Raw genomic sequence first — 27822 nt, forward strand, 5'->3', positions numbered from 1 at the left:
CCGCCAGCCCTTCTCTCCCGACCGCCTCCGGCTCCTGACTCCGGGCCCAGCGCACACCGCCGCTCTAGCACCGGGCCGCAAACCCCTTCCCCAGCCCGGGGCGCTCTGGAACCGTTAGCAACCGGAAGTGATTAGGAGCCGCGAGAGCTCTGAAAAAGGGCGCCGGTCTTTCCCTGGTCCAGAAACACTGGGTTCCCGCCTGGAAAGAGGCGCAGCGCCCCCACGTGGAGGAAGAGGAGACCTGTTTGGGGGCGTCCGGGAACGCACTGTCCGGGAGCGGTTCGGACGCGGTGGACCGCTACAGGGGCATTCTCGCAAAGCGCACCAACCGAGGAGCTGCGGAAACCTCCAGGATTCCACGAGAGGCCCGAAAGTGACTTTGGGAACAGGCTTCTGCCGCGGCCTGCAGCTTCCTATCCGGGCCCTCCGCACAGCTGTCAACCGCAGTCTGCGGCTTCCCAGAGCGCGGGTCCGGCGGCCCCAGGCACGGAGTGGGCCGAGACCTTAGGGGCCTCCGGGTGGAGGAGGGGCTGTACGGAGCCGCCGCCTCAGCAGAGACCCGAGCGGCCGCGGGCGGGCAAAGGAGGCTTCTGCCGCTGCAGTCCGGCCGGGCGGGCGGCGCCTCAGGCTCCGGCCAGGGGCGTGCTGGGGAAGGGCGCGAGGAGCGTCCCTCCGCTCACGTCTCAGGTTCACCGACTGTACCTGCTCGCTTCGATCTGCCAGGACTTCGTGGCCTAAGAAAGACGAAAATTGGCCTCTGTTTAAACTTCTCTGATCCTTGGGGAAAATGAAATGGGCGAAGAGTACTGGCGCTAGAATCCTTTAAACCGGGATTCAAATTCTGGCTCCACCGCTCTCCAGTTAGGACCAAGGGCAATTTTTTTAACCTCTATAAGCCTCGGTTTCCTCGTTTGCGTTAAATCAGGATAATAACATAGTGCCTATTTCATGGAGTGGTTGTGACGGTTAAGTGAGAGTGCATGTAGAAAAGCAGTCTTTAGACTTTTCCCTCCGCTCCCCAGAATCTGCTGTCTCTCTCATTCATGTCAGATGGGACTCATTTACTGTCACTTTTCTGGAGCTCGTGTGAAGAAAAGTGCAGGACTTGAGTGGGGGAGAAACCAAGAAGAATGCTAAAGATCGACGATCACTGTGAGTTTCAGAGAGGTACTCATCGCAGCAGTTTCTCCTCACTTGGCACCTAAAAGGGGTAGGCTCTTGATAAGTACTTACTTGGATGAATGAAGACAGATCTAGGGGAAGGAATTAAAAATAGAACAGAGGAGCAGGCCTGGTGGCGCAGCAGTTAAGTTCGCACATTCTGCTTCTCAGCCGCCAGGGGTTCACTGGTCTGGATCCCGGGGCAGACATGGCACCGCTTGGCAAGCCATGCTGTGGTAGGCGTCCTACATAGAAAGTAGAGGAAGATGGGCATGGATGTGAGCTCAAGCTCAGGGCCAAGCTTCCTCAGCAAAAAAAGAAGAGGACTGGCAGTAGTTAGCTCAGGGCTAGTCTTCCTCAAAAAAAAAAAAAAAAAGAACGGGAGTGGGAAGGTGAACCAAACTGACTAAATTTAGCTAGTTGGCAAAACAAGTCAAACCACTTTTCCTGTCAGAAATATATGGCACATCTGCATATTTCAAGGGCCACCAAGTACTGGAAGTGGGAGGGAGATCTCAGAATAAATATTAGACACCTAAGCTAAGGAAGCTTATAGTCTGTTTGAAGAGCAAATGTAACAATAGCAAGTAATGACAGAATGTGATGAGTGCCAAACAGAATGATAAAATCCTGAGAAGAGAGAGACCTTTAGTAGAGTAATAGACCAGTGTTTATATTGAGTAGGGAGCAATGAGACAAGTCCTTTGACTTGCAAGTACTGGAGAAATGTGACAGTGATTATGGGAAAGAGAGGTTCATTCTAGACAATAAAAGGCAGACAGGATTGCTAATAGTGGAAAGAAAAAAAAACAAATGTCTAACAATAGGGGAATAATTACATATGCCATATCCCATTATGGAATACTATTCAGCCATTAAAATGATAAATTATCATTGAAAAAAGCACTGTCAGGACAACATATATTCCATTTTTCTTGGAAGAAAATTGTTGTATATAAAGATGTGAGTAATTATGTGTGTCACTTGTGCATGTAAAGGAAAAAGATACACTCCAAACTTAACAATGATTGCCCCATATTAAGAATTGTGAAGATTTTATTCTATTTACAAGCTAAAAATTTAACTTGCCACAGTTTCATGGATACTGGCAGAAGTCACTAGATTCCTGTGTTAGAGACAAAGCACTTTATTTAATGGCAGAGGCATCATGAGCTTCATGTTCCCCTTGTCCTCAAGCCCACAGGGGTGATGTGGTTGGCCCCAGGTGGATGCTGCTCATACAATGGATTTGCATCCTAGCAGAGGAACCCCAAGCTTAGGAAAACTAAATCTTTGCCCAACCTTTCTCCAGAGTGAGACATTATCTTAATTATCCTGGTAGGGAAACAAATCTGCTCCAAAAGGAGATACAAACATATTTGAAAAGATAATCTGAAAGAAAATCTGACAGAAGACTTGGAGAAATGTGAGAGATTCTTGGAGAATTGTTTCCCAACACTCTAGGTAATAACATTTGAGGGTAGAGGAGATGTCAGATTTGACTTTATATACATCTAGATTCTAATGTTTATCATGTTTTAATTGTTAAAAAATAAAAGGCAAACAGAGAAGTTTACATTTGTTTTAGTAAGCAATAACGAGCTACTCAGGGTCAGTGACTGGGGGAAGGGTAATGATATTTAAAGAACATGAATCTATTAACCATATCTGGGATGGACTAGAGTTAGGAAGACTGTCTCAAGGCTGCAATCATGTAGGCATGAGGTAATTAAAACCAAGGATGCTGGTTATATTAATGGAAAAGAGCAGCATTTTAAAGGAGAAATCTGCTGGCTCTGATGATTTCTCCTTTATCTCCAAATTTCATCAGGGTAAATCAAGGAGGCCTCTCAAGACTGTGTAACTTGGAAATTGGTGATATTGTTAATAACATCCAATGGCAATTGCATAGAGAGTTGAATTTAAGAAGGAAAAGGAAAATCTCAGGTCCAGATGGTTTCACTAGAGTTCTACCAAACATTCAAGGAATAAATAATTCCTATCTTATATAATCCTTTCCAGACAACAAAGATAAGGTTACACTCCACTCATTTTATGAGGCTTGCTTATCTTCGATTCAAAACCTGACTTTGACAGTCTCATTCATGAACACGGTTACAAAAGTCCTAAACCAAATATTAAATTGAATCCTTCCAAAATATTGGAAGGGTGACATTCATGATGACCAAGTTGGATTGCAAGCATGGATTAACATTAGCAAATCAGTGTAATTCACACTAACATGTTAAAGGAGAAAAACGGTACAATCATTCAATAACTTTAGAAAAAGTGTTTGATAAAATTTAATATCCATTCATAATTTTTTAAATTAGCAAATTAGGTAATTGAAGGAGATTTCTTAGTCTGATAAGGGGTATCTACAAAACCTACAGAAGAAATAATGTTACTTAACTGTACCTCCCCATGTGCTTTTCTGTTTGTCAATTATAATTAATTTGATTATTTTATTCCTTATTTCAGAGCTCTTCTCAGAACCATCCTATCCAAAAAATCCCACTTGAAAGTGATTATAAGAGAAATCCTCTCATTTTCCCTGCTAACATAGGCCCTCTTCTTATAGTCCTTAGTGTATATTTTTAATGCTGAAATCAAACAGAATATTCTGTTATATCCACTTGGACCAAATTGGCATGGGATTACACAGCTCTCATCAGAATTCCAGTTCCCCTGAGTCAGCCAAGGTGCCATTGCCGTGTTTGGGAAGCATCATCCTCAGAGCTTCTGCTTCTTGTTGTATAGTTTAGTTGGACTTATAAGAATCTTCGCATTTCTTCTCATCCCTTCCTGGCCTTTAACCACTCCCTACTCACTCCACAATGAATCCCACCAGGTGCCCCGCCATCCCACCTGCTGTCACCCTATCTTTCTTCTGTCTTTTCTTTTGGTTCTTTGCATTACTTTCCTGAGATTCTTTCCCATGCCTTTTGTCACTCGTGTTTGCCTAACTCCCTGGCTCATCGACCCTATATAATACTTCCCCAAACAACATCCTTGGATCCAGTCTTCCCCCACCTTCCACTTGGAGCTGTTATCAATGGAATAGGCTATTCTCTGTTTCCAGCTTCTCTCTCCTTTTGGTCAATCCCTATCTCAAACTTTTATGACTTTGCGTCAATGTATACACCTATGTACCTTCCCTTCCTCTCTCTACTCACTACCACCTCCCACCCTGGATTTGATTTAAAGCTGCTTCCATCTGGACCATGGGACTCCCTAGATCAAAGCCAGATCTCATAATAGCAGTTTAGAGTCACCACTCTGCAGTAATATCAGGGATACGGCAACACCAATCTCAAATCAAGTAGATGACTGGAGTCAGCTCCTAGCTGCAAAGCTGGGCCTGTGCCCTTGGCATCCTTAGCCCAGCAGGCCTATCCATCAAGTCTGCAACTTTGGCCCTGCTCACTGTTTTGCACTTTTATTCTGTTTCTGATCAATAGAGATCCATAGAATATTTTAGCCTATGTGTGTCTTTTATTTCCTTGTGTATATTAATCCATCATTTCTGTTTAGGGCAGCATGGATTAAATACTTATATACTCATTTGCCTAGAAGCAATCTGCCAAGCAAGTCTTCAGCATTCATTCCCCAGCTCATGTATTTAAAGTTTTCTTCTGTTCCCTGAATTGTCTGTTTCTTCTGAGAGTCAGATCTCTTTGTTACTCTTAACCCTTTTCTTTCATGCTCTGCTCTTGATTTTCATTAAATGTTTTCTGATGTTTGGTGCCTGTTTATATTTAGAAATGGAGTCCTGTGCTGGTTAACTTAGGTAGTGTGAGTTTCCACTGAAGACGTAGGAGGCTGCTTCTGCAGACAGGCCTTCCTTTAGAGGGAGTGAACAGGGAGCAAGCAGACAGGCTTGGGGACCTACACAATTACCAAAAATGAGAACCGCCTTCTCTGGGGTGGAGAGCTTCAATGCACTTCACTCCTAGGCAGTGCTGTCTGTATTTTTCCTCCTCCTTGTTCTATTGTAGAGGTCTAGAGTCATCTCAAATTTTGCTATGCTTCTTTCTTAGGCCTCAGTTTTCTTAATAAGAGCCCTCCCATTTGTTTTAGAAAGCAGGTATCAAGCCATAGCTAGAGGACGGGGGCCCCAGAGATACCAGTGAGAAAGGGAAGATATCCAACTGTCCCAAATGCAGTTCTTAAATGAATGACCCACCCTTACCCTGTGCAACTGCTGATTCCGAGGTTAGAACTTCTCCAGGCTTCCTCTGGAGATGGACACTTGGCCTTGGTGTCTTGCATGGCAATTATCTCTGCTTCTCCAACAATCCTATCCCAATTATTTATTCTTTTCCAGAAATTCCTTGAAATTTCTGGTCCCCTCTTTGTTTTCTAGCACTGTTATTTATGTATGTCCTTGTTTTTTTAGTTTTTAGTTTTTCAGTCATTTAAGTAGGTTCTTGGGAGGGGGAGGAAGTAGATATATATATATTACTCTTCCAACTTGAACTTGAAACAAGCCATGTTCTTGCCTCTCTACCACCCTTTCTCCCATTTTCTCATTTTTACACACCCCACTTTTAGATTCTTAGAGAAGGCTTTCTGATTAAAGCAAAATTTGAGCAAGACCTTGAAGATGTACAGGGTTTAGGTAAATGGAGAGAGTAGGAGGAACTACACTTCTAGAAGAGGGGAAAGTGTGAGCAAAAGTGTGATACTGAAGAAAGAAGCAGATATGAGAATCCAGCCACCTTCTATTAAGACAGACATTAAAGATTTGCAAAAAGGAGAAATAATTCCACCCCTTTCACTAACTTACTGTGTTTTGGAAAATATAGTTAAATTTCATAAAATATGTTACTTAAACATGTAATAGGTTGTTATTGTTATTTTAAGGAATAAATATTTTTAATTCCTCCGTTTTAATGTGAAACACAGAAAATCTCAATAGATATGACCCACATAAACATAAGCTCTCTGAAGTCCTTACTACTTTTTAAGAGCATAAAAGGAGTCATGACCAAAATATTGGAGAATTACTGTGATAGTCATATAATATATATGAAGCAGTCCTTCTGAAGCTAAAATGCAGAGCAACTTAGGAGAATCTGGGAACACCTTTGAGGCCCTAGGTGTGGAAAATATTTGGAGTCTTATTAGAAATGTGTCCCCTGCTTATACAAATAGGGAAAGTACACGTAACCAGAGTCTAACTTCTTTTTGTACTTTGATGGGGCTGCTATTGTTGTGGGACCTAGCAACTCTAGGAAGTTTAAAATGTGTCCTCTAATACCTGGTGTGGCTAATCCAAGTAGTGGTTTAAAAGGGTTAAGTGCTTATTTTCCATAGTAAGAAGTCAACAGAAAATGCATATTACCTATACATGAAAAATCAAGAAATGGCAGTGTTAGCATGTTATTTATAAATATAGAGGTTAATAACAAAAAAGGAAAGAGTTAATGTAGTTGTCTCTGGGAAATAGATTTTGATGGGGATGAGAGGAGTGAGGCGTGCTGTCTTTCACACCATAAATCTGAGAGTAATATTTAATTTTAATCATTTTTAAATTTTATTTTTATTAATAAAATGCACAAATCAGATGTGCAGCTCAATGAATTTTTACATATGTATGCAACCACGTAACCACAACCTCAATCAAGGGTAAATACTTCTTGTCTTCTGTCACCACAGATTAATTTTACTTGCTCTTGAACGTATGTTATCATAAGGCTACTTTTATTCAGCATAATATTTTGGAGATTCGTCCACATTGTTCATTTGTCAGTAGCTCCTTTTTACTTCTGATTAGTATTCCACTGTATGAACACAACACTATTTGATTCTCTATTCTTCTGTGGATGAACATTTTCCAGTTTTGGCCTATTATGAATAAAGCTGACGTGAACATTCTTTTTGTAGACTTATGTTTTCACATCTCTTAGGTAAATACCTAGGAGTGAGACTGCTGGGTCATTATGTTTTTCAAATTATGCCATTTTACATTCCCACTAGTGGTGTATAAGAGTTCTAGTTGCTTCATATCCTCATTAGCACTTGGTATTGTCAGTCACCTTAATTTTAGCCATTCTAATGGATGTGTAGTGATAACTCATTATCATTTTAATTTTATATTTTCCTGATGTATATTGATATTGACTACCTTTTCATGTACTTGCTGGCCATTCATTTATCTTCTTTTGTAAAGTATGTGTTCAAATCACTTGCCTATTTATGTTGGTTTGTCTTCTTATGATCAAGGTGTGAAAGTTCTTTATATATTCTGGATACCAGTTGTTAGAAATATATATTGCAAATGTTTTCCAGTCTGTAGCATCTCCTCTCACTTTCTTAATGGTCCTTTTTGTTGAGCAGAAGATTTAAATTTTGATGAAGTCAAATTTATCAATTTTGTATTATTAGTGCCTTTTGAGAAATCTTTGCCTAGCTCATAACACTATTTTACTTCTAAACTACCTATACGTACAACTTTGGTTTTAAAAAATTATTTTCTTAAGTAAAAAAAGAAACCAAGAGCAGAGTTCTAGTCTGTTCCCAGTTACCTCCAGTAACCATCCCAGCAAAGAGGCAGGAGCTATGAAATAAAGAGCAAAAATAAGCGCTTTGAAAGAATCTTGAAAGAATCTGTAACTTCTTGATGTTGTTATTTACTTATTTTGTTGTGATGATTAGATGACAAAACACTTAAAAACAAATCAAAACCACTCAGATTTGATCTTGGTGGGTGGGCAAAATATTTTTGGGTTAGGGTTGGGGACTGGATAAAATATTGTTGGTGGCTATTAGAAGGAACAGATAAAGAGGGGAAATTACGGTGAAGATTGGAGGGGCACCTGAGTACTCAGAATAAATGGGTGGTTAGTAAAAGTGCTGAAGGAATAAAAACGTGGGATCAAAACAACAACAAAAATAAAAGACATTTCCCACAACCACCACCCCTGAAATCCTATTTAGTCTGAAAGTTAAAACTTTAATACAACGGGTATAAAGAATGAACATAGATTTGTTTCCCAAATTTTGTGGTATTAAAACTAGAGTCGAGAGGCAGCGGTTGCCTAGTGGTTAAGTTCTGCGCGCTCGGCTTCAGAGTCCCGGTTCGCGGGTTCGGTTCCCGGGTGCGGACTTACTACACTTGTCAGTCACGCCGCAGCAATGACCCACACACAAAACATAGGAAGATTGGCACAGATGTTAGCTCAGGGCTAATCTTCCTCAAGCAAAAAGAAAGCTAAGCTGAAAACGCAGGTTTTTATGAGATTGCAATTCGTTAAGATAGGACACGGTGGAAAATATGTAAGGATTCGAAAAGAATTTATATTCAATTACAATTTTTTTTTGAATACTTAACAGTATAAAGTGTACTATTACTAGGTGCCATAGAAGCTTTTAAAAACCATGAACTACGATTAACAGGAATTCCTCAAGAAATTTGCAGTCTATGTTGGAGGACTGGAAATATTTATGAAGAGAGAACAGAAAAGTACAGGGGTATCTAACCTGGCCAAACGCGAGGTCCAGATAATTAGCATCACAAGAATCCTTAAAAGTGCACCCTTCTCCACCGCCTTCCCAGCTTCCTCCTGTTCCCAGTCCTGGGCTCCGCACGCCTGCCGACCGGCCCGTGGGGACCGTTACCCTCGCCAGCGCCAGCGAGCGCGCAGAGCGGGCCCCCTGCGCGGGGCAGAGATGACACAAAGGTCCGTTATTCCTCAGGACGTTCATGGTGCCCTGTAGTCGTGCAACCCTGCGGCGCGCACACACTGGAGGAATCCGGCGCACCGCCTACCGCCTAAGAGGGGCGTAGCCCCTCCGTCCCCGCTGTCGGCCGACCATAGAGCTTTCAGACCTCCAGGATTCCTAGAGAGCTTCCGGAAGTGCCTGTGGGGCAAGATGCGTGTTGGCCGGTGTTGTGCCGCCGCAGGTTTGGAAGTATAGGGGCTGGAGGGGCCTGGCCCGATTACAGCTTTCGACCCGTTTTCTCCCCGCCCTTCCTCAGGTGCGCCCACCCTTGCCAGTCTCCCTTCCCCACCCTGGGCAGCCCCTGGAACTCACGGTGAGTACGCTTGGGGCTCTGGGCCGGGGGAAGGGGAGCGCTTTGTGGCCAGACCAGGCCGCAGCCGAGGACAGGCCTGAGGGGTCTGGAGAGGGGCCCGAGCCGAGGTCGGAGTCCCTGGCCGCTTTAGCTGCCGGCGCAGGCCGAGTCCGCGACCCCAAACTTTTTGCTAGGGAACCTTTTATTGGCGTTCTCTTTCTTCATGGCTAATCGTTTTATAGTGTTATTTGCAGTTGAACTTATTTATGTTAAGATAGTAAAACGCCCCCACGTTATCTTTTACCCAACTATTTCCACCATCTCAGTTGTTTTTACTTAGCAATTTTGCATTTTTCACAGTAAAATTGTCACTTTTTTTAAAAAAGAAAGATCTGTTTTGCTTTTGGAAGCCCCACTTATCCACGGAAACGTATCTTTGCTCTTAAGTTATTCTACGCTTTGTAGTGTATACAGAAAATGGTGGTGTGTTGACTGGATAATTGTACAAAAGAAACATTTTTGACCACCTCAAGGTAATACAGAATTCAACCTTATTCAGCTTACTTCGTTTATTAAAGCTAACTGAAATAGATGCCTGGGAACTCTTTAGGAGGGGCCCCATTTCCAAAACTCAGGTCACTCATGAGTAATTTTTGTCAGGCAACATGAAGACGGCCACCACCACCTCTAAAAACACTGGATATTTCTGTTGTTTGATTAGTTCAGTTAAGTATATTTATGCAGTAATCATTGTTTTAGCAAATACACACATATTTTGAATTTTTCTTGTGGTTAAGTGTAAAATGTGGTAGATGTTAAAACGTTCAGCTTAGAGGTTTGAGATAACGATAAAGCACAGTATTTGCTTCACCTACCTTTTCTTGATCTTTAAAGCCTGGAAAATATCTTTCTTGTTTTGTTTGTTTTGTTTTCAGTTCCCAAACATCCCAAATTAAACTTAGTCTGAAGGAAGAAAAAACATTCTTTCTTCATCTGTTGAAAAAATAATGTTGTTAAAAGCTGAGTTGTGCCTTTAGTAGTCCACAGGATTATCGCATTTGAGATGGCAAGAAGCTTTAAAGATTGACTGCTTGAGCTTACTAAATCAGTAAACTTGACTAGGTATTAAAAGAGGATGTAAAAAACAGTTTTTATCCAGTATGCTTACCTACTTAATACACAAGTGTATACACAAAACTATTTGAGAGGAGGATACATAGTGGACTAATTTGTAGTATATATCTTTGTACTTGGTTTGTTATAGGTTGCAGTTGTCCAAAACTGTGTGATTGGCCAGGGAAGAAAATAAAACATGGAAAATTAGCTACTAAAAAGAATAATCAAGATGGGGAATGGAGGAGATCTGTTGGCTGATTTGGTATAAAATATGAACCTGATAATTAGATGACTTCCATCAGTTTCGCTGTTGAGACGTTATTTAATATCATTTATTATGATGATATTAATATATTGATTTAATGTTTTAATATGTCAGCAATATAAAGTTCTTGAATGGTGCACACTTAGCATTGAAGTATTTTATAGCTCGTATTGACGAGGATTGATTATAAGACAGAAGATGGCCAGTTGTTCAGCAGATAAAGACGAACCTTGGCTTTGAGGAAATTCATAAGAAAACAGGGTAAAACAATGACTGTGCAGCATCACATTCTAGACAATTAGAGCTTAGAATTTGTCCCATAGTAATGACCTTTTAAGCTTTTAAACCATAAATAGCTATTGTAAGAAAATTTAGGAATTTATTAAATTTTAATTGATTTTCAAAATAAATTATTTTAAAACTATGAATGTTAATCTTGTCTGTTCAAAACAAAATTGATTACCCCTTGTCTCATACCCTCCACAAAATCTCAACCTCTTGCCCAAATTCATTCTCCCCTCAAAATTTCACTATTCCAGGAAATCCCCCCACTTCTCTGTAAAGTCATCACCCATGAATTAAACCCTGTGATGTGAATCACCATATTTAATCTTAGCTTGTGCTTCTTGGTTTTTCCTGTCTGTATTTTACTCCCCATACTGTTCCCAGCCTTGTCTAATTTTAAAGACAGTTTTCAAATTCCCTTCCTTTTCTGTCCACACTCTCTAAGTAGGGGTTCTTAACCTTCCTGGAATTCTTGGATGGGTGTCAGGTCTATAAACTCTACTGAAATTGAATGTAAACTTTCGTGCCTGTGGGCTTTTTTCTGGGGAGAAGTTCTGTGTTTTCATTAGATGGAAGAGACTGTGAACCAACTCCACCCTGCCTTCGCCCCAAAAAACTCTGAAAGATAGAGGCACTGCTTTGCAGATGCATGTCAGGCACTATGTGTAATCTGATTTTCCTTCTGATTGCCTATCTTTTCTTTTCCTTTGTGGACTATAGGTCTATGGTTTTACCTTGGTGTTAGCATCTCTTGCCAACTACTTTTGGACATGCTACCTTTTGTTATGCTCTTCTTCGTTCTCTACAGTGCTGCCTTCAATTACATTTTTCTCCAACCCATGGTCTACAAAGCTGCCATTGTGATCTTTTTGGCATACAAATATATAGCTTCCCTGCCTAAAAAGAGATACAAAGGAAAAGGTCACTGCCACAAACATTTGCAGGAAAACCATGGCCACGGCAGACATTTACAGTACTGTACACAATGTGATAAATCCTGTATTTGGATGGTGTAGAAAATACCTTGGCAAGAATGAGCACTTTAATCTGCTTGGGGAGGGGCAGGTGTTGGGTGGGGATGACAGAGAAGACCTCATGAAAAAGGTAATAGGTAAGCTGAGATTTTTAAGTTAGAGTTGAATGGTTTCAGCTAGACCAGGATTCCTTGGCATTGACACTTTGGGCCAAATCACTCTTTGTTTTGGGGGGGCTATGTTATGCATTGTAAAAGGTTTAGTAGCATCTCTGGCCTCTACTCTAGATACTAGTGGCACCCCCTCTCCTCAGTTGTGGCAGATGTTTCCAGACATTGCCAAATGTCTCTGAGAGAGGGGGGCAAAATTACTCCCTATTGAGAACCACTGAGCTACAGTAAAGAGCTCTGCAGCAGAATGTAGGTGTGAGGAAAACACATTTGGAAATGAGTTTGAATGCTATATGCTTTATGAAGGTGAGTTTATAGCAGATAAAGTTAGGCAGGTTTACATATCATAAAGGGCCTTGCATACCATGTTGAAGAGTTGGGTTTCCTGTTGAAAGATTTTTAGGAGGTGAGTGATATTACATATTTGTTAAAACAGTCTCTGGCAGTATATTAGTCTCATAGGACTACTGTAACAAAGTACCACAAATTGGATGGCTTAACACAACAAATTTATTCTCTCACAACTATGGAGGCCAAAAGTCCAAATTAAGGTGTTGGCAGGGCCACGCTCTCCTAGCTTCTTGGTTGTTACTGGTAATCCTTGGCATTCCTTGGCTTATAGCTGCCTAACTCCCTCTCTGTCTCTGTAGTCACATAGCTGTCTTCTGTGTCTGTGTCTTTACGTGGCCTTCTCTTTCTGTGTGTCGATCTCTGTGTATCTTCTCCTCTTCTTAAAAGTACGCCAGTCATACTGGATTAAGGGCCCACCCTAGTCCAGTATAACAGCATCTTAACTTGATTATATCTGCAAAGACCCTATTTCTAAATAAGGTCACATTAACGGGTACAAGAGGTTAGGACCTCAACATGTCATTTTTGGGGACATATTTCAACCCACAGCAGGCAGCTTTGCAGAACACGAATGGGAGAAAAGCATAACCAAAAGCTGGAAGACCGCTTAACACTGCAGCTGCAGTGAGAGAGAGGTCCGATACCAAAGACAAAAGCCATGGACGGAAATCCCATAAAGAAATGGAACTCTGTAATCGAACTCTGTGGACCTCAGGTCTTGTATCTAAACCTCACTCTTCGACAAACATAGATACATTCTCTGTTAAGTATTGTAAATAATGGCCCTCTGATGTTCTTCAATTCTGTCAATAAGATAGAAGATATAGACCTCTACTCAAGGGGAACGTACAGTTAAGTTAGGAAGTCAGAACTCTTTTCCAACTAATAATACACAGTTATGGGAAAAGTAACATTAAAGTAGTACACATTTAAGAACTATAGTGTAAGAGGGAAGTCACTTCCGATTGGAGTCATCAAAAAAGGATTTTAAAGGAGAAAGCATTTTATCTTGTCCTTTTAGAATAGGTAGTTTGGGCACTAATGAAAGAAGTCGGAGAAGACGAATAAATGGAGAGATGTATCGTGTTTATGGGATGGAAAACTCAATATTGTTAAGATATCAGTTGTCCCTTAACTGAGCTGTAGATTCCACATAAATCCAATTCCAGGATTTTTTTGTAGGAATGAAGAAGCCAATTCTAAAATTTATATCAAAATGCAATGGAAGTGGAAAAGCCAAAACAATTTTGAAAATGAACAACAAAGTTGCAGGACTCTTAGTACCAGATTTCAAGATTTTAAAAGCCACAATAATCAAGGCAGTTTTATATTAATAAAAGGGTAAACATATAGGTCAATGGAACAGAATGGAGATTCCAGAAATAGACCCACACACATATGGTCAATTGATTGACAAAAGATACAAAGACAGTTCAATGGGTAAAGGATAGTCATTTCTGCAAATGGTGCTGGAACAACTTTGTATCTGTATGTAACAAAATGAACCTCCCTCCGTACCTCAAGCTCTATACAAAAATTAGTTCAAAATGGATCATAAAACTAAAGGTAAAACCTAAAACCATAAAACTTTGAGAAGAAAACAGGAGAAAATCTTCGTGGTCTTGGATTAAGCAAAGATTTCTTAGATATGGCACCAAAAGCACAATCCCTTAAAGAAAAAAATCACAAACTTCAAAATAATTAGGGATTTCTGTTCTTTGAAAGGCACTGTTAAAAGAATGAAAAGGAGGAAATATTTGCAAATCACATATCTCGTAAAGGACTTGTATCCAAAGTATGTAAGGAACTCTTAAAACTCAATAATAATTAAAAAAAACCCTGATTAAAAAAATAGGCAAAAATTTTGAATGGATACTTCACCAAAGAAGATATGGATGGCAGATAAGCACATGAAAGGATGTTCAACATTATTAGTAGGGAAATGCAAATTAAAACCATAGTGAGATACCGCTACACACCTATTAGAATATCTAAAATTTAGAAAAAAAAATGTTGATGAGGATATGGAACAACAGCAATTCTCACATATTTGCTAGTGGAATAGAAAGTTTTATAGCCACTTTGGAAAACAGTTCAGCAGTTTCTTACAAAGTTATACATGCACTTACCATATGACCCAGTAATTTCACTTCTGGATATTTACCCGTGTGAAACAAAAACTGTTCACAAGAAAGTCATATGCAGATGTTCGTAGTGGCTTTATTTGTAATCATCAAAAATGAAACAACTAAGAAATCTTTTCACCTGAGGAATGGATAAGGAAACGTACATCCATATAAGGAATAAACTACTGATACATGCGACAACATTGATGATCTCAAAATGTACTTAGCTAAGTGAAAGATGCCAGATTCAAAAGGCTACATACTGTATGATTTTATTTATAAAACATTCTGGAAGGTCATTAGTGTGTTAGACTAGACTTTTGTGTTATAGGTGTTGATAGGGCATCCAGGTTCCTTGGAGATGGAAAACCAATGCTGCAAAGAGAGTTGTAGAGCTTTAAGATAAGAGGGTCCATAGAAGTTCACCTTGAGACAGGAGGGAAGATGAGGAGCACAGATAGGAATGAATGTTAGGTGGAGAAGAGGAATGTGTTAGGACAGTTCTTGATGATACCTTGAGCTAAATTATATGGAAATTGGTCTCTTTTGTTGAAAGTGAGGGTCAAGTTGAGAGCTGAAGTGTGAAGAAACAGTACAGCTGGTGTAGCAAACGCTGAAAAGAGTTAAATAAGCAGCACTGAGGGCCAGCTGAGGTTAAATGCATGCTTTCTTAATTAGACCCAATCTACATGGTTTCCTGACTTTGTTTAGCCCTATTCCACGTCCTTAAAGAGAGAAAGCAGAAGGAAGGGGTTATTCCTCAGAAAGGTTTGGTGTGGCAGAAGGCTTAGAAGGTAAGGAGTTACTTCTGAAACAGTGAAGAGGATCACTTAAATGCCTGAGCCATGAAGTCCACATCATGGTAGGGAGCCTGATAAGATATCTTAGTAAATTATTATGACCTTTGACTTGCCTTAACACTATTTGTTATTTTCCCCAAGGAGTATCTTTAAAGAAGAGACCCTCGGAAGGGTCTTCTCTTAAGAAGATTATAAGAAGGTAGTGGAAACGAGCCTCCTGAGCTTTTCCGGCCCTAAATGGCTGCAGAATCAAGAAAGTCTTTAGCCCCATCCCCTCCAGACCAGGCTCCTGAAGAGGACCTTGTAATTGTTAAGGTGGAGGAAGATCATGGTTGGGACCAGGAATCAAGTCTACATGAAAATAACCCTCCTGGCCAAGAGCTGTTCCGCCTGCGCTTCAGAAAGTTATGCTACCAAGAGACACTAGGACCCCGAGAAGCTCTTATTCAACTCCGGGCACTTTGCCATCAGTGGCTGAGGCCAGATTTGAATACCAAGGAGCAGATCTTGGAGCTGCTAGTGCTGGAGCAGTTCTTGACCATCCTGCCTGAGGATCTCCAGACTCTGGTTAAGGAACATCAGCTCGAGAACGGAGAGGAGGTGGTCACGCTATTGGAGGATTTGGAAAGGCAGATTGATATACTAGGACGGCCAGTAAGTAGAAGGAGGTGTGCATGCTGTGACTGTGGGAGTCCTGGAAGCTGGGTGGGGGGACATTGGCACCACCATGGAAGTAAATGCTGAGCACGAGTTTCTGTTATAGGAGAATGAAAACAGTTGTAGTATAGTATGGCTTGTATTTGTAGAGTTCTTTTTAGTTTTGTAAAGGATGTAAATCCGTATGTTATCCTCAGAACATCTCTACAACTTATTGTTCCTGTTTGCCAGAAGGGAAACTGATGCACAGAGAACTTAAGTTACTTTTTCAGGGGCACCCAAATAACTAAAGGTAGATCTGAGACCAGAACTCAGGTTTCCTAGTTCTTTATCAAAAATTTTTTCCACTGAATAGCACTGCTTTAAGTTTCTGTTTATCATTCTCCTCCTCCTGCCTTGAGAGTGCAAAATATTTTTTTCTTTACTTTTACTTATTTTTTTTTTTTTGAGGAAGATTAGCCCTGAGCTAACGACTGCCAGTTCTCTTTTTGCTGAGGAAGCCTGGCCCTGAGCTAACATCTGTGCCCATCTTCCTCTACTTTATATCTGGGACTCCTACCACAGCATGGCGTGCCAAGCGGTGCCATGTCTGCACCCAGGATCCGAACCTGCGAACCCCGGGCCACTGAGAAGCGGAACGTGCGAACTTAACCGCTGTGCCACCGGGCCAGCCCTGAGAGTGCAAAATATTGATGTTGTGTGCATCAGGGAGGGCATTAGCAGAAATCTTTCCCGTCAGTACTGAGCAAAAATGATGCCTTTCTATGGTAATCAACATATTTGTGTTCCTTACTGCCCCTAGGAAGTAAATGAGACTCTGCTTCTCCCTTCCCCAAGCATGTATCCCTGTAGATGTGCTCTTGGTCATCTTACATTGTTCACTTCATTTCTCAAAGGGGTGCCTTGTAATGCAACTGTCCCATTGTTTCCAGGTCCCGGCGCGTGCACATGGACATAGGGTAATGTGGGAGGAGTTGGTGCATTCAGAATCTGCACCAAAGTCTCCAGATACTCAGCTCCAACCTGTGGCAACCCAGCAGAAATCTCCAGTGCTCCAAGGGCCACAAGAGAGAGGTGAGGGGCCAGATTTTATTGATGAGGGTAGGGGGAAGTAGAAAGGAAAGAAAGTACATTTGGAACACCTGTCTAGTTCCTGGAGAACCAAGAACTAGAATCAGTTCTATTTACAGACCAGTCATATGACCTGGTTTAAATATTTATCTAGGCTTCAAATACAGACTCTCAGTTCCAGTGGTAAACTAACGAACAAATTAAAGAATTTGGGGATTTTTAGGTATTCACACATTTCTGTTACCCCAATGTATTTACAATGTAGGCATTTTTGAGGTTTTGCTGGTATCATCAAGCCACTTTATTTGTAAATATTTCAGTTTGTATTTCCTCAAACAAGGGCATTTTCTTACATAACTGCAATAAATTCATCACAATTAGGAAATACAACACTACTAATCTAGTCCAAAGTTCATATTCACATTTTCCCAGTTGTCCCAATATTGTTCTTTCAGAGTCCATTCCAAGATCACACTTTGCAATTGGTTGTCATATTTCTTTAGTCTCATTTAATTTAGAATAGTTCCTCAGCTTTTCTTTGCCTTTCATGATCTTGACATTTTTGAAGAGTACAGGTCAGTTATTTTGTGAAGTGGCTGCAAGTTGGGTATTGTGTGATGGTTCCTCATATTTGATTCAAGTTGTGTGTATTTGACAAGAATGCCCCGCAAGTGATGATGTATTCTCAGGGATACAACAGGAATTTGTCCCGTTATTGGCATTGTTATCTTTGATAATTTGTTTAAAGTTATTCTTGCTAGGTTAATCGTTGTAAAGTTACTATTTTCCCCTTTGTAATTAATAACTAATTTGTGGGGAAGACACTCTTGGGTCTATGTAAATATCCTGGTCCTCATCAGACTTTTGTTGCTAAAACACTAGTTTTAGTATTCACTGATGCTTTTTGACTGAATCAGTGATTACTAAGACTGTTACAAAGTGATCATTTTCTCTTTCTACGTTTATTTCCTTATTGTAATGGAGAGTGTTCCCTTCTCATTTTATTATTTTTCTAATTTATCAGTATGGTCTCATAATTCTTACTCCATAAATATTCTATTACTGTCTTTATTTTTATGCTTAAATTGTCTCAGATTTGGCCAGAGGAGGCCCCTTCAGTCTGGCTCCTGTGCCCTTTTGACATTTCCCTGTCATTTTTTGAGAGCTTCCTTACTTTCTTACAGAACAAGATGTTCTACTCTCATCTTGTACTTGCCTTGCATTTCTTGTTTTTTTAGTAGTTCTATATAAATGGATTTTTAATATTTCTAAAGAAGCATAGAAACATTTTCAATTAATAGTATAATTATTAAAGTTCTAAAGCGTGTTGCCCAAGACACAGTGGTCTATGTTGATTCTGTTGTTGCACACTCTGGTATTTATGGGAAGAAGATACTGGCAGTCGTGGTAGACATTTCAGAAAGGTAATAGAATTAATAGAGAGAGACTGGTTCTCATATTCAGTTTGCCAAGAGATCAAGACCTAAAGAAATACTGTATACAGGCACAAGGATAGAATATAGCTTTGGTGGTGGAGAAGAAATTGTAAGGCGATCCCTGTTAGGAGACCAGCACACTTTCTGTTTTTGACATGTAGCTTGAGGCTGAGTGGGGCGTCAAAATGCTTGTGTTTTGTGGGCAACCATAGGTATGGATCCAGAACCCACGATATCAGCATTTCATATGCAAAATCTCTGGTATGCATATCTTCTGAAATACAAATAATTGTGGAATGGGTTACTCCTAGCTCCCCCAATCGCAGGACAAGGCTGGTATCATTCATAGCTCCTTTCCTCCTCTCTCAGCCATATCTACTCAGAGTCCTGCCCCTCCCCAGAAGGGAAGTCCTGGAGACCAGGAGATGACAGCTACACTTCTTACAGCAGGATTCCAGGTGAGTCGTGCTCCTTCTCACGGAAGTCCCATAGCTCTATTTGGCAGTGTTTGTGGCATCTACCCCATGTTTGGACTGTCTGTAGCAGTACTGACGCAAGAACTTGCCCCAGATTCTTTTGCATAGAGACAGATCGATACTTGATTTTCCCCCAATAAATCTTTTCTTCCCAGCTATTCAGATCCCTTTACACAATACATTCCCACCTCTTGATCCTCTCCAATTGTCCAACCGTGGTGGATCTCTCTGACACTCTGGGTTTGAGCTGTGGAACAGTCCCAGTCCCCAAATGGGGATCTTGTTTTGTTTCAGACTTTGGAGAAGATTGAAGACATGGCTGTGTCCCTAATTCGAGAGGAGTGGCTTCTTGATCCATCACAGAAGGATCTGAGTAGAGATAACAGGCCAGAGAATTACAGAAACATGTTCTCCCTGGGTAAGGAGAGCTCTGGTTATTATTATCATTTAAGTTTTTTGTTCATTTGTATTTTATGTGTATGGTAGCTCTGAGCTTTCTGAAAGACATATTTGAGTTTAAACTCAGCATCTAATAGAGAGATACAATGTTGAGACTTCTTGAGGTCTAAAATGAAACTTTTATTCTCCCATCCAAGATTTACCTTACAGTTTGTAACTGGGTATTGGTCTCTTTGCCAGTTGAAAATTGAAATCTTTTAGTGCTCTCTGAGTTCACTCATTTCTTCTGCTCCCAGTTCCCATAGGATCTTTACATAGATTTCTCTCACTTCGGCCTGAGGCTTTCTTCCATTTCTATCCCACTCCTTAGATCTTTTAGTAGTTCTATATTCCTTCCCACTCCCCAACTTCCACTTCTCCTCAGTTGGTACCTTCCCTACTTTAATACTCCTTCCAACAACCCTCTTTTTTCATAGCACTTCTTCCCCAGGTGGCCTGTCATACTTCTGTTTGACCCTGCTCACATCTCCCCATATTATGAAGGCATTTTGAAGACAGATGGAAGATTCACATTTACTTATAGCTATCCATGTGTGTTTTCCTTTTCCCCTATCTTGGATTCCTTTCTCCTAACATAGAGAATAGCAAGTGACATTGACTTGATGTTTATTTATTACATTTTTATTTCAGGTGGTGAGACCAGGAATGAGAACAGGGAATTAGCTTCGAAACAGGTAATATCTACTGGAATCCAACCACATGGAGAAACAGCTGCCAAATGCAACGGGGATGTTATCGGGGGTCTTGAGCATGGAGAAGCTCGAGACCTTCTGGGCAGATTAGAGAGGCAGCGGGGAAATCCCACCCAAGAGAGACGACATAAATGTGATGAATGTGGGAAGAGCTTTGCTCAGAGTTCAGGCCTTGTTCGCCACTGGAGAATCCACACTGGGGAGAAACCCTATCAGTGTAATGTGTGTGGTAAAGCCTTCAGTTACAGGTCAGCCCTTCTTTCCCATCAGGATATCCACAACAAAGTAAAACGCTACCACTGTAAGGAGTGTGGTAAAGCCTTCAGTCAAAACACAGGCCTGATCCTGCACCAGAGAATCCATACTGGGGAGAAGCCGTATCAGTGCAATCAGTGTGGGAAGGCTTTCAGTCAGAGTGCGGGCCTTATTCTGCACCAGAGAATCCACAGTGGGGAGAGACCCTATGAATGTAATGAGTGTGGGAAAGCTTTCAGTCATAGCTCACACCTCATTGGACATCAGAGAATCCACACTGGGGAGAAGCCCTATGAGTGTGATGAGTGTGGGAAAACCTTCAGGCGAAGCTCACATCTTATTGGCCATCAGAGAAGCCACACTGGGGAGAAACCGTACAAATGCAATGAGTGTGGGAGGGCCTTCAGTCAGAAGTCAGGCCTTATTGAACATCAGAGAATCCACACTGGAGAAAGACCCTATAAATGTAAAGAATGTGGGAAAGCTTTCAATGGGAACACTGGCCTCATTCAGCATCTGAGAATTCACACAGGGGAGAAGCCCTATCAATGTAATGAGTGTGGGAAAGCCTTTATTCAGAGGTCGAGTCTCATTCGACATCAGAGAATCCACAGTGGAGAAAAACCTGAATCCATAGGAGTTTAGGAAGAAACTTCAGTCATAGTTTGGGCATTATTCAGCATTAGAGAAACCACATGCCAGTAAGAGGTCTTTCAGTGTGGTAAAAAGGCAGAAAGTTTGTCATCATTGTAACCTTACCTAGGGTCAGAATCAATAGTGGTGGCAAAGTTAGAATAGCTCTTCAGTAGTTTGGGCCCAGTGCCTTGATGCAGGTTGATTAGCTTGACATTCTTGCAAAGTATCTGATGGAGTGGAGCTCCCGATGGCCTAGTGCATCCTTTAGAAACTTAAAATAGCATTAGAGCAAGTTGCTTGTCGTGGCTCGAGGCACTTAATTTTGTTTTTTGGGTGAGTAGCTGTAGGTTTGAGAGAGGCTGCTCCTAGTTCCTCTGCTTTTTCCCATCTCTGTGATCTCCCATTTATTCCCCTGAAGGTGCACTTGTGCTCCTAATCTGATCTAAGAAGCTGCTTTAGAGTGCAGAGCAGCCTCTGTATAAGACTTATATTTGTATTTAGCTTTCTAAGATGCTAGTTCTAGGGAAATTTTTACAGACACTTAGTGTATTTATGCTTAAGTGCGCATTCTATTTTATTCCAATGTTCCTGCTAGTCAGTGGAAATCCATGTTCCCATGCAAACTCAGAATGCTATATTTTTAACAGCACTCCAGCATTTTTCTTCATATATCACCTTCACTGACTCCACTGAGTCATTGAGCATCCATACGTATCCTTCACAACCCCCAGTCCCAGTACCTGTGTCAGCAAAGGAAGTGGACGCATTAGTGATGGTTGTGGGATGTTGCAGAGAAAGAGGTGAGTGGAGACTCAGCCCAGTGGCTCTTGAGCTTCGATGGTTGTACCTTTTGGTGGCTTCTGGCTCTCCTTCCTACCTTCCCACTGTACACTGTGGTACAAGTAGGTGTTTACACTATCCTAGTTAGGGCATCACCTGGGAGAAAGAGGAGACAGAGGTGCTTGAGGAAGATAGTAAAATCCTTACAAAGAATGTACACTTGTCCCTTTAGGCCCATTACAGTACTGCTTTCTCAGGTTCCTATCAGTCTGCACAAACCCCCTGACCAGATGGTCTGTCACTCTTGTCATTACCCTGGATCCACCTCCTTAGATGGCCTCAGCACCTCACTCATCATTCTCCATCTGTTTCTTGCCATTTGTTTTATATATCCACAGTGACAATCTGTCAAATACTTCACCTTAAAATTCCTCATTCTTCTGAATTCTGGTGTACTCCATCTGTAATCCAGCAAAGGCACAATATTAAACTCATCATCATCAAGCACTGTATTTCATCTTTGAGGCTTTCACTATACCAAGGGATATTATGTTAAGTAATGAGGCTAGTTTAAAGTAACACACCAGAACTTAGGCATCCAAACGTGGATTGTCCTTTAAATTGAGCATTCTAGTTATTCCAGTAGTGCTGTTATTCCAATAGTGCTACCACTCCTCCACATATTTGGAACACTCCCCAAATTCCCATTTAATAAACCATACAAGGAAACTCTCTATTACTCTTGAGTCACATCTCATTTTCGACCATTTGATTACCCACTTACTCACCAGATTTGGAATTGAGTAACTTATGGCTATTTCCAAAATTGGCTTTCAAAATTGGAATTGATTCCATTAATACTATTCAGAAGAATATGACCTACATTCTGATGAAAACTCCAAGAGAAGTTACTCAACTTCACCCTGTGGCTATCCTCAACAGGGACCACACTCATTAATCACGTTATTTTATGATTGCTATTTTTAAAAATCAGTCATAAAATCGTACATCATAGAGGTCCACCTTTTGGATCATAAATTCCTTCCCTGTAACATCCTTTGTCTACCCACCCCCTCATGGTCCACCTTCACCACTAACATCATCAAGGTTATTACACCTATTTCATTGAGCCATTGGTACCTACTTGTCATTTGTCGTCCTGGTTTCCTTGGTTAACTTTTTCAAAACAGTGCTTTCCATTATGCTTTATTTTATCGTCCCTTCTCTCTTTTCTTTGTGTTTTGCGGGGGGTTTTTGCCTATAGATTACCATTCCTAATTCCCTTGTAGTTGAAATTTCAAGAAACCAGAAACTAATATACCTGGTTGTCTCTAGATCCATGCTCTCTGTTTAAGTTGTGCCTTACCATAACTCTGTGCAAGATACTAATTCTGCCTGAGGCCAGTGCTGCCTATGTACAGATATTACATAGGATGAGTACATTGTCAGGAGGAGAAAATGTGTGTATGCATGTGCTTGTACACACACACACACCCCTCTCATATAGCGTAGAAGAACGTTTGCCTTCTATTTCATTGAAAGCTCTTAGCAGAGCAACATACTGAAATAACTATAGATGTACCAGTTAACATCTCTTTACTCAGAGTAATGTGTAGCCAGCTTACTTAAATCTCAGAATTACTATGCATCTGGCAGAAATTCAGAGAAAAGAAAATATAACCAGAAAGATTAATGTTATATTGGGATGAATGTGAGAAAAGACACGACTTGAAAAAACTATCAAGGTTGATTCATCACACCTGTAGAAATAACCAAGTAGTATGAGACAGTAGAAAAAGGCTGTTGTTTCTTTGGGGCATACGTAGAAGTCCATTCTTGTTCTCCACTTCTTACTCATAGCATTAGAATATTGTTGGTCAGTCTATAGGACCTTATTTTGAGCTCCTAACTGTGAGGGACATGCACTAAGTTCCTTTATCCTGCAGATTCTCTTTTTATGCTATTAATCTGAAATGCACTGTTCACCAGTACTTTCTTCTCGCATCCTCAGCTTCTCATTATAGGACCTGATATGATGAAGTGGTTCTTCTGTAACTCTGCTGCCATCCAACATAGTCCTAGGAGAGAGGCATCTTAGGTTTCAAAGATTTTCTCGGTTGAGCAAGGTGACAATGCTAGAATGTATTGGTTGATTCCCGTATGGAACACTTCGCTTTGCACTTGGTTCTAAGTCTCTAGACAATAATAGCTGACATTTATTGAGCACTTACTATGTGCCAAACCATGTTAAGCATTTCTCATGCTTATGATAGATATAATTATTATATTCCCTGTTTTATAGATGAGATGAGGCTTAAACAGTTGAATGAGTTGCCCAACATCACATAGCTGGTAAGTGATAGAGCTGGGATTCTAACCTGTACAGTCTGATTCTCGAGCCTGTGCTCCTGACCACCGTGCTACCATATCTCTAATGGACACCCTAACGCTGGTCAGCCATTTAAAAATTATGTATCCCTGGTCATAGGAGGTATAGGGGAAGGGAATGTGCAGTATAGTTGTAAGTCCATTACAATTACTGGAAAATTGGTTGAAAAATGCCATTTTGGTTTGTAATTATATCATCTTTAAGTGTTGATACTTTTGATGCTTTGTAGTACTAGAAAGCTAAATTGTGCAAGTAAAACATGTTTAAAAGGGTAACTGGGAGGATGAAGCAATAATAACTTACAGTTTCAAATACATTTCTCTCTAAACTGCCCCAGGGAAAGTAGAATGATGGAGGGAAATGAGATATCCGTGTACAAGGCCAGGCAGATGGACAGTTAGGATGACAATAGTATCTTCATCTACAACATAAAATGTAGAAATCCTTCAACTTCACTGCCCATTTCCAACAACCATTTTATTTTTCTTCTATCAGTCATGATTTTTCAAACATGTCATCCATTGTTCAACCCCGTTTCCTCATTCATCTGTTTTTAAAACTTCTCTTTACTAGTTTTTGTACTCAGTATTCCACTGAAATGTTTTCATAATCACTGGTGGATAAATATTAATACCTTTTCTGGAGCTCTTATCCTTCTTGGTCTATATTTCATACTGTTGAAGTTCCCCTGCATCTCAGGAATTCTCTTCTCTGGCTTGTGGGATCCTTTTTGGTCATATTTCTCCAATTTCTAGCTTTTATTTATTGGTCTTTTTTCTCCTTCTCTCTACTGAAAATAATCCCCATGTCTTAATTTTATTCACTACTTCTATACTCATTCTTAGTTATCTATTTTGATTGTTTGCACTTACCTCCTATATTTCAGTAACTTAATATTTCCTACCTTGTGGGTCATCTCTTAACTTGTGGACTTTTCCACAGGTCCCTACACAATTTGGTATTTGTAAACAGAACTCATCTCTCTTGTCCCCAAGCTCCCATTTTCCTTTTAAATAAGCATCGTTACTTAACTTCTTTACCCTGAATAGACTCACTACTCTTCATATTTCTTATCCTAGTCTTGGGTAAGTCTTTTTTTGCTCTCCACTCTCCAAATCCAAAATCTTGCTAAGTCATTCAAATTTTTAGTCAGTTTTCTCTTTGAGGTTGGATCTTTTACATTACTGCCATCCTCTCGTAGCCCTCTGCAGCTCTGTATCATCTGAGGCCCAGGTTATTGTAATTCTTTCTTACCAGTTTCCTTGCTCTCAAGATCCTCATTTTGTATGCTTCCAAGATGGTCCTCCTCAAAATCCATTTTCGTTAGGTCTTTTTCACTCAAGAACACCTAGCACATAATTTCCTATGAGAGCAGTGGTGTTCAGTGTTCTTCATTACCTTGCCCTCCATGCTTAATCTGCCTCAGCCCCATTATTCTCCAGCATATTCACCTTGATTTGTCACGTTCAAACTTCCTGTGGCCTTCCACTCTTGTCTTATAAACCCTGCCTCTGTGCCTTTCTCATGCTATTCCTTTTGCTTAGATTGCTCTTTGGCCCCAGCTCAGTTGATCACTCCCTTCAAAGCCTTGCTTCCTTTATATCTTCTGAGTGAGCTCTCCCTGACTGACTTCACCTCATACTGAGACCTCCCTTATTCCGTGCTGCCTCAGCACTTATCCTTTGAGTTTATATTGTGGTCCATGCACTTACTAATATGTTGCTTTGTAATTATTTTCTAGCACTCTGTATTGTGGTTTCACCTTTGTATTTATTTCCAAATTAAATTGTAAGCTCCTTGAGGGCAGGAATAATAACTTTGACATTTGTATCTCTGCACCCCCTAGTGCCTAGAACAGTGCTGAGCACACAGTAGGCGTTTAATAAATGCTTGTCGAATTATTGTGTGGATTATTTATGGTGTTACCTAAAGAAATTTTTAAGCCGTTTTCAAGGATGTACTTTTCTTACCACTTTGTGTGCAGATGTATTTCCGTAGTACATCAGTAACTGCCTATACCTAAGACTAAGACCAAAAAATCCAACTTTAGGAGATTATGTGTGAAAGCTGAAATACGAAGCTCTCCATTTGTTTGCCCAGACTTATTTATTGGTTAAAAAAGAAAGAAAATAGGAAACTCTAAAGATTACTGTGTTAAAGTTATCATTGCAAAAGTGCTTGAGGATAGGGTTTTGTATCTGAAGTTAGACCAGTGGTTCTCAACTGGAGAAATCTGGCAATGTCTGGAGACATTTTTGGTTGTACCATCAGTGGATGGCTGGGATGCTACTGTCATTTAGTGGATAGAGGCTAAGGATGCTGCTAAAAACTGCACACACAGGACAGCCCCCACAACAAAAAAATTGTCTGGCTCCATATGTTTAATAGTGCTGAGGTTGAGGAACCCTGGTCTGGATATCTAAGAAAAAGAATAGAGATCAAATATTAACATTACAATTACAAAAATTAGCTATGCCAAGCTTTAAGAGAATCTTAAGTGTGTATATATTTTGTAGTTTATAAGATTATTTAAAAAAAGCTTTAATGTTTGGAGTTCACAGCAACATACATGTTGGGGTGATGGTAAACAATAAAATTGCTGATGATGATGTTCTAAGGTTGCTTTCAGTATCAGATCTGCCTCAATCCTTATACCAAGTGGAAGGTGTCAGAGGAGTAAAGTCTAGTTTTAGTCTTCCACATCTTGGTGCATTATATAAAATCAAAGATAAAACACTGGGGGCTATCTCTTTAGCAGGGGGCCTGTAAATCATCAAAGATTTACCTTTGGGGACAAGACATAACCCTCAACAGTCCCTTGGCTTTTGTATCTGAAGTTAGACCAGTGGTTCTCAACTGGAGAAATCTGGCAATGTCTGGAAAATCAGCCACTGAACAGGATTAATTACCAACTCTCCAAGGAAACCACAAGCCAGAATGTTGTCAGAGTTTGTCAAGTAAAACACATTCCCACTTAGCAAGTTTTTAACAGACTGTTAATCCTACTTAGGAAGGCAGATATGTAGGGGGAGATGTGATTTCCTAAATTAAATGGCTTAAAAGAAGACCTTTCAAAAATATGTCTCCTTTTGTAGCTCTATGGTACTTCCTTCAACAAGTTTAAAAAGGATCAATCCCAGAGTTAGAAAATCAGTTCAATGTGTAACACACCAAAGAAGTAACTACATTGCTCTGTTGTGTTTAAGTATTCATAGTCTGTAGAATGCTAGGTTGGGAAGTGACTTTTGAGATCATTTTCCAACCTGTTCTCTAAATAGAGGTCCAGAGAGTCCACCCATTGCACTGGGTCACCCATTAAGTTAGTGGTACAGGTGGAAAGAGAATCCAGGTTTTCTGAGACTCTGCCCATTTCTTTTTTGGCTGGGTATGCCCTCAAGTCTGAACCTTGTTATTGTATGTTCTTAATTTATACTCTGCCACGGGATGGAGTCATACTTAGTGCCTCTACCTGTAATGTTTCATTTTAAGAATTACTCCTTTTATCAGCTTGTATGTCCGAACCAGTATACTGTCATCCTGCAAAAACAGAAACCAGTTTAAGAAGCAAAGTGTTTATCAAGGAACAAAGAATTGAGATTTCAGGAGCACAGATTCAGGTAGAAACCCAAATAGAGTCCAGTCCTGCTAGGGAGGACACTCAAAGTCCGGGGTGGTAAAGCATTTTAATTGGAGCTGGAGGCAG

At 40.5% G+C, this 27822-nt stretch overlaps 1 protein-coding gene and 1 long non-coding RNA gene across 4 annotated transcripts in view; one reads left to right on the forward strand and one right to left on the reverse strand.

The window, feature by feature from the left end:
- Positions 1 to 8969, reverse strand: part of LOC103541584 (uncharacterized) — a 29828-nt gene extending 20859 nt beyond the window's left edge. Inside the window, exons 1-3 of one of the 2 annotated variants that reach the window (XR_011529969.1) lie at positions 8647 to 8916; positions 1234 to 1406; positions 1 to 734 (exon numbers count right to left, since the gene is read on the reverse strand). This is a non-coding gene — a long non-coding RNA (uncharacterized lncRNA). Of the gene's footprint in view, positions 1407 to 8646 lie in introns of both variants that reach the window. The other variant, XR_011529968.1, reaches the window with a different exon arrangement.
- Positions 236 to 26020, forward strand: ZKSCAN8 (zinc finger with KRAB and SCAN domains 8). Of its 2 annotated transcripts, none has more exons than XM_070585139.1 (6): positions 236 to 1152; positions 15410 to 15922; positions 16858 to 16999; positions 18802 to 18890; positions 19203 to 19326; positions 19998 to 26020. In XM_070585139.1, the coding sequence occupies exons 2-6, from the start codon at positions 15506 to 15508 to the stop codon at positions 20957 to 20959; spliced, it is 1734 nt and encodes a 577-aa protein (XP_070441240.1). In that variant the 5' UTR covers positions 236 to 1152; positions 15410 to 15505; the 3' UTR covers positions 20960 to 26020. The 2 variants fall into 2 exon arrangements, with proteins under 2 accessions (XP_070441240.1, XP_070441239.1); XM_070585138.1 differs by lacking the exon at positions 236 to 1152 and adding an exon at positions 8848 to 9202.
- Positions 26021 to 27822: the final 1802 nt, after the last annotated feature.

Source organism: Equus przewalskii, chromosome 19, assembly GCF_037783145.1.
Source record: "Equus przewalskii isolate Varuska chromosome 19, EquPr2, whole genome shotgun sequence".
Lineage (NCBI taxonomy): Eukaryota > Metazoa > Chordata > Mammalia > Perissodactyla > Equidae > Equus > Equus przewalskii.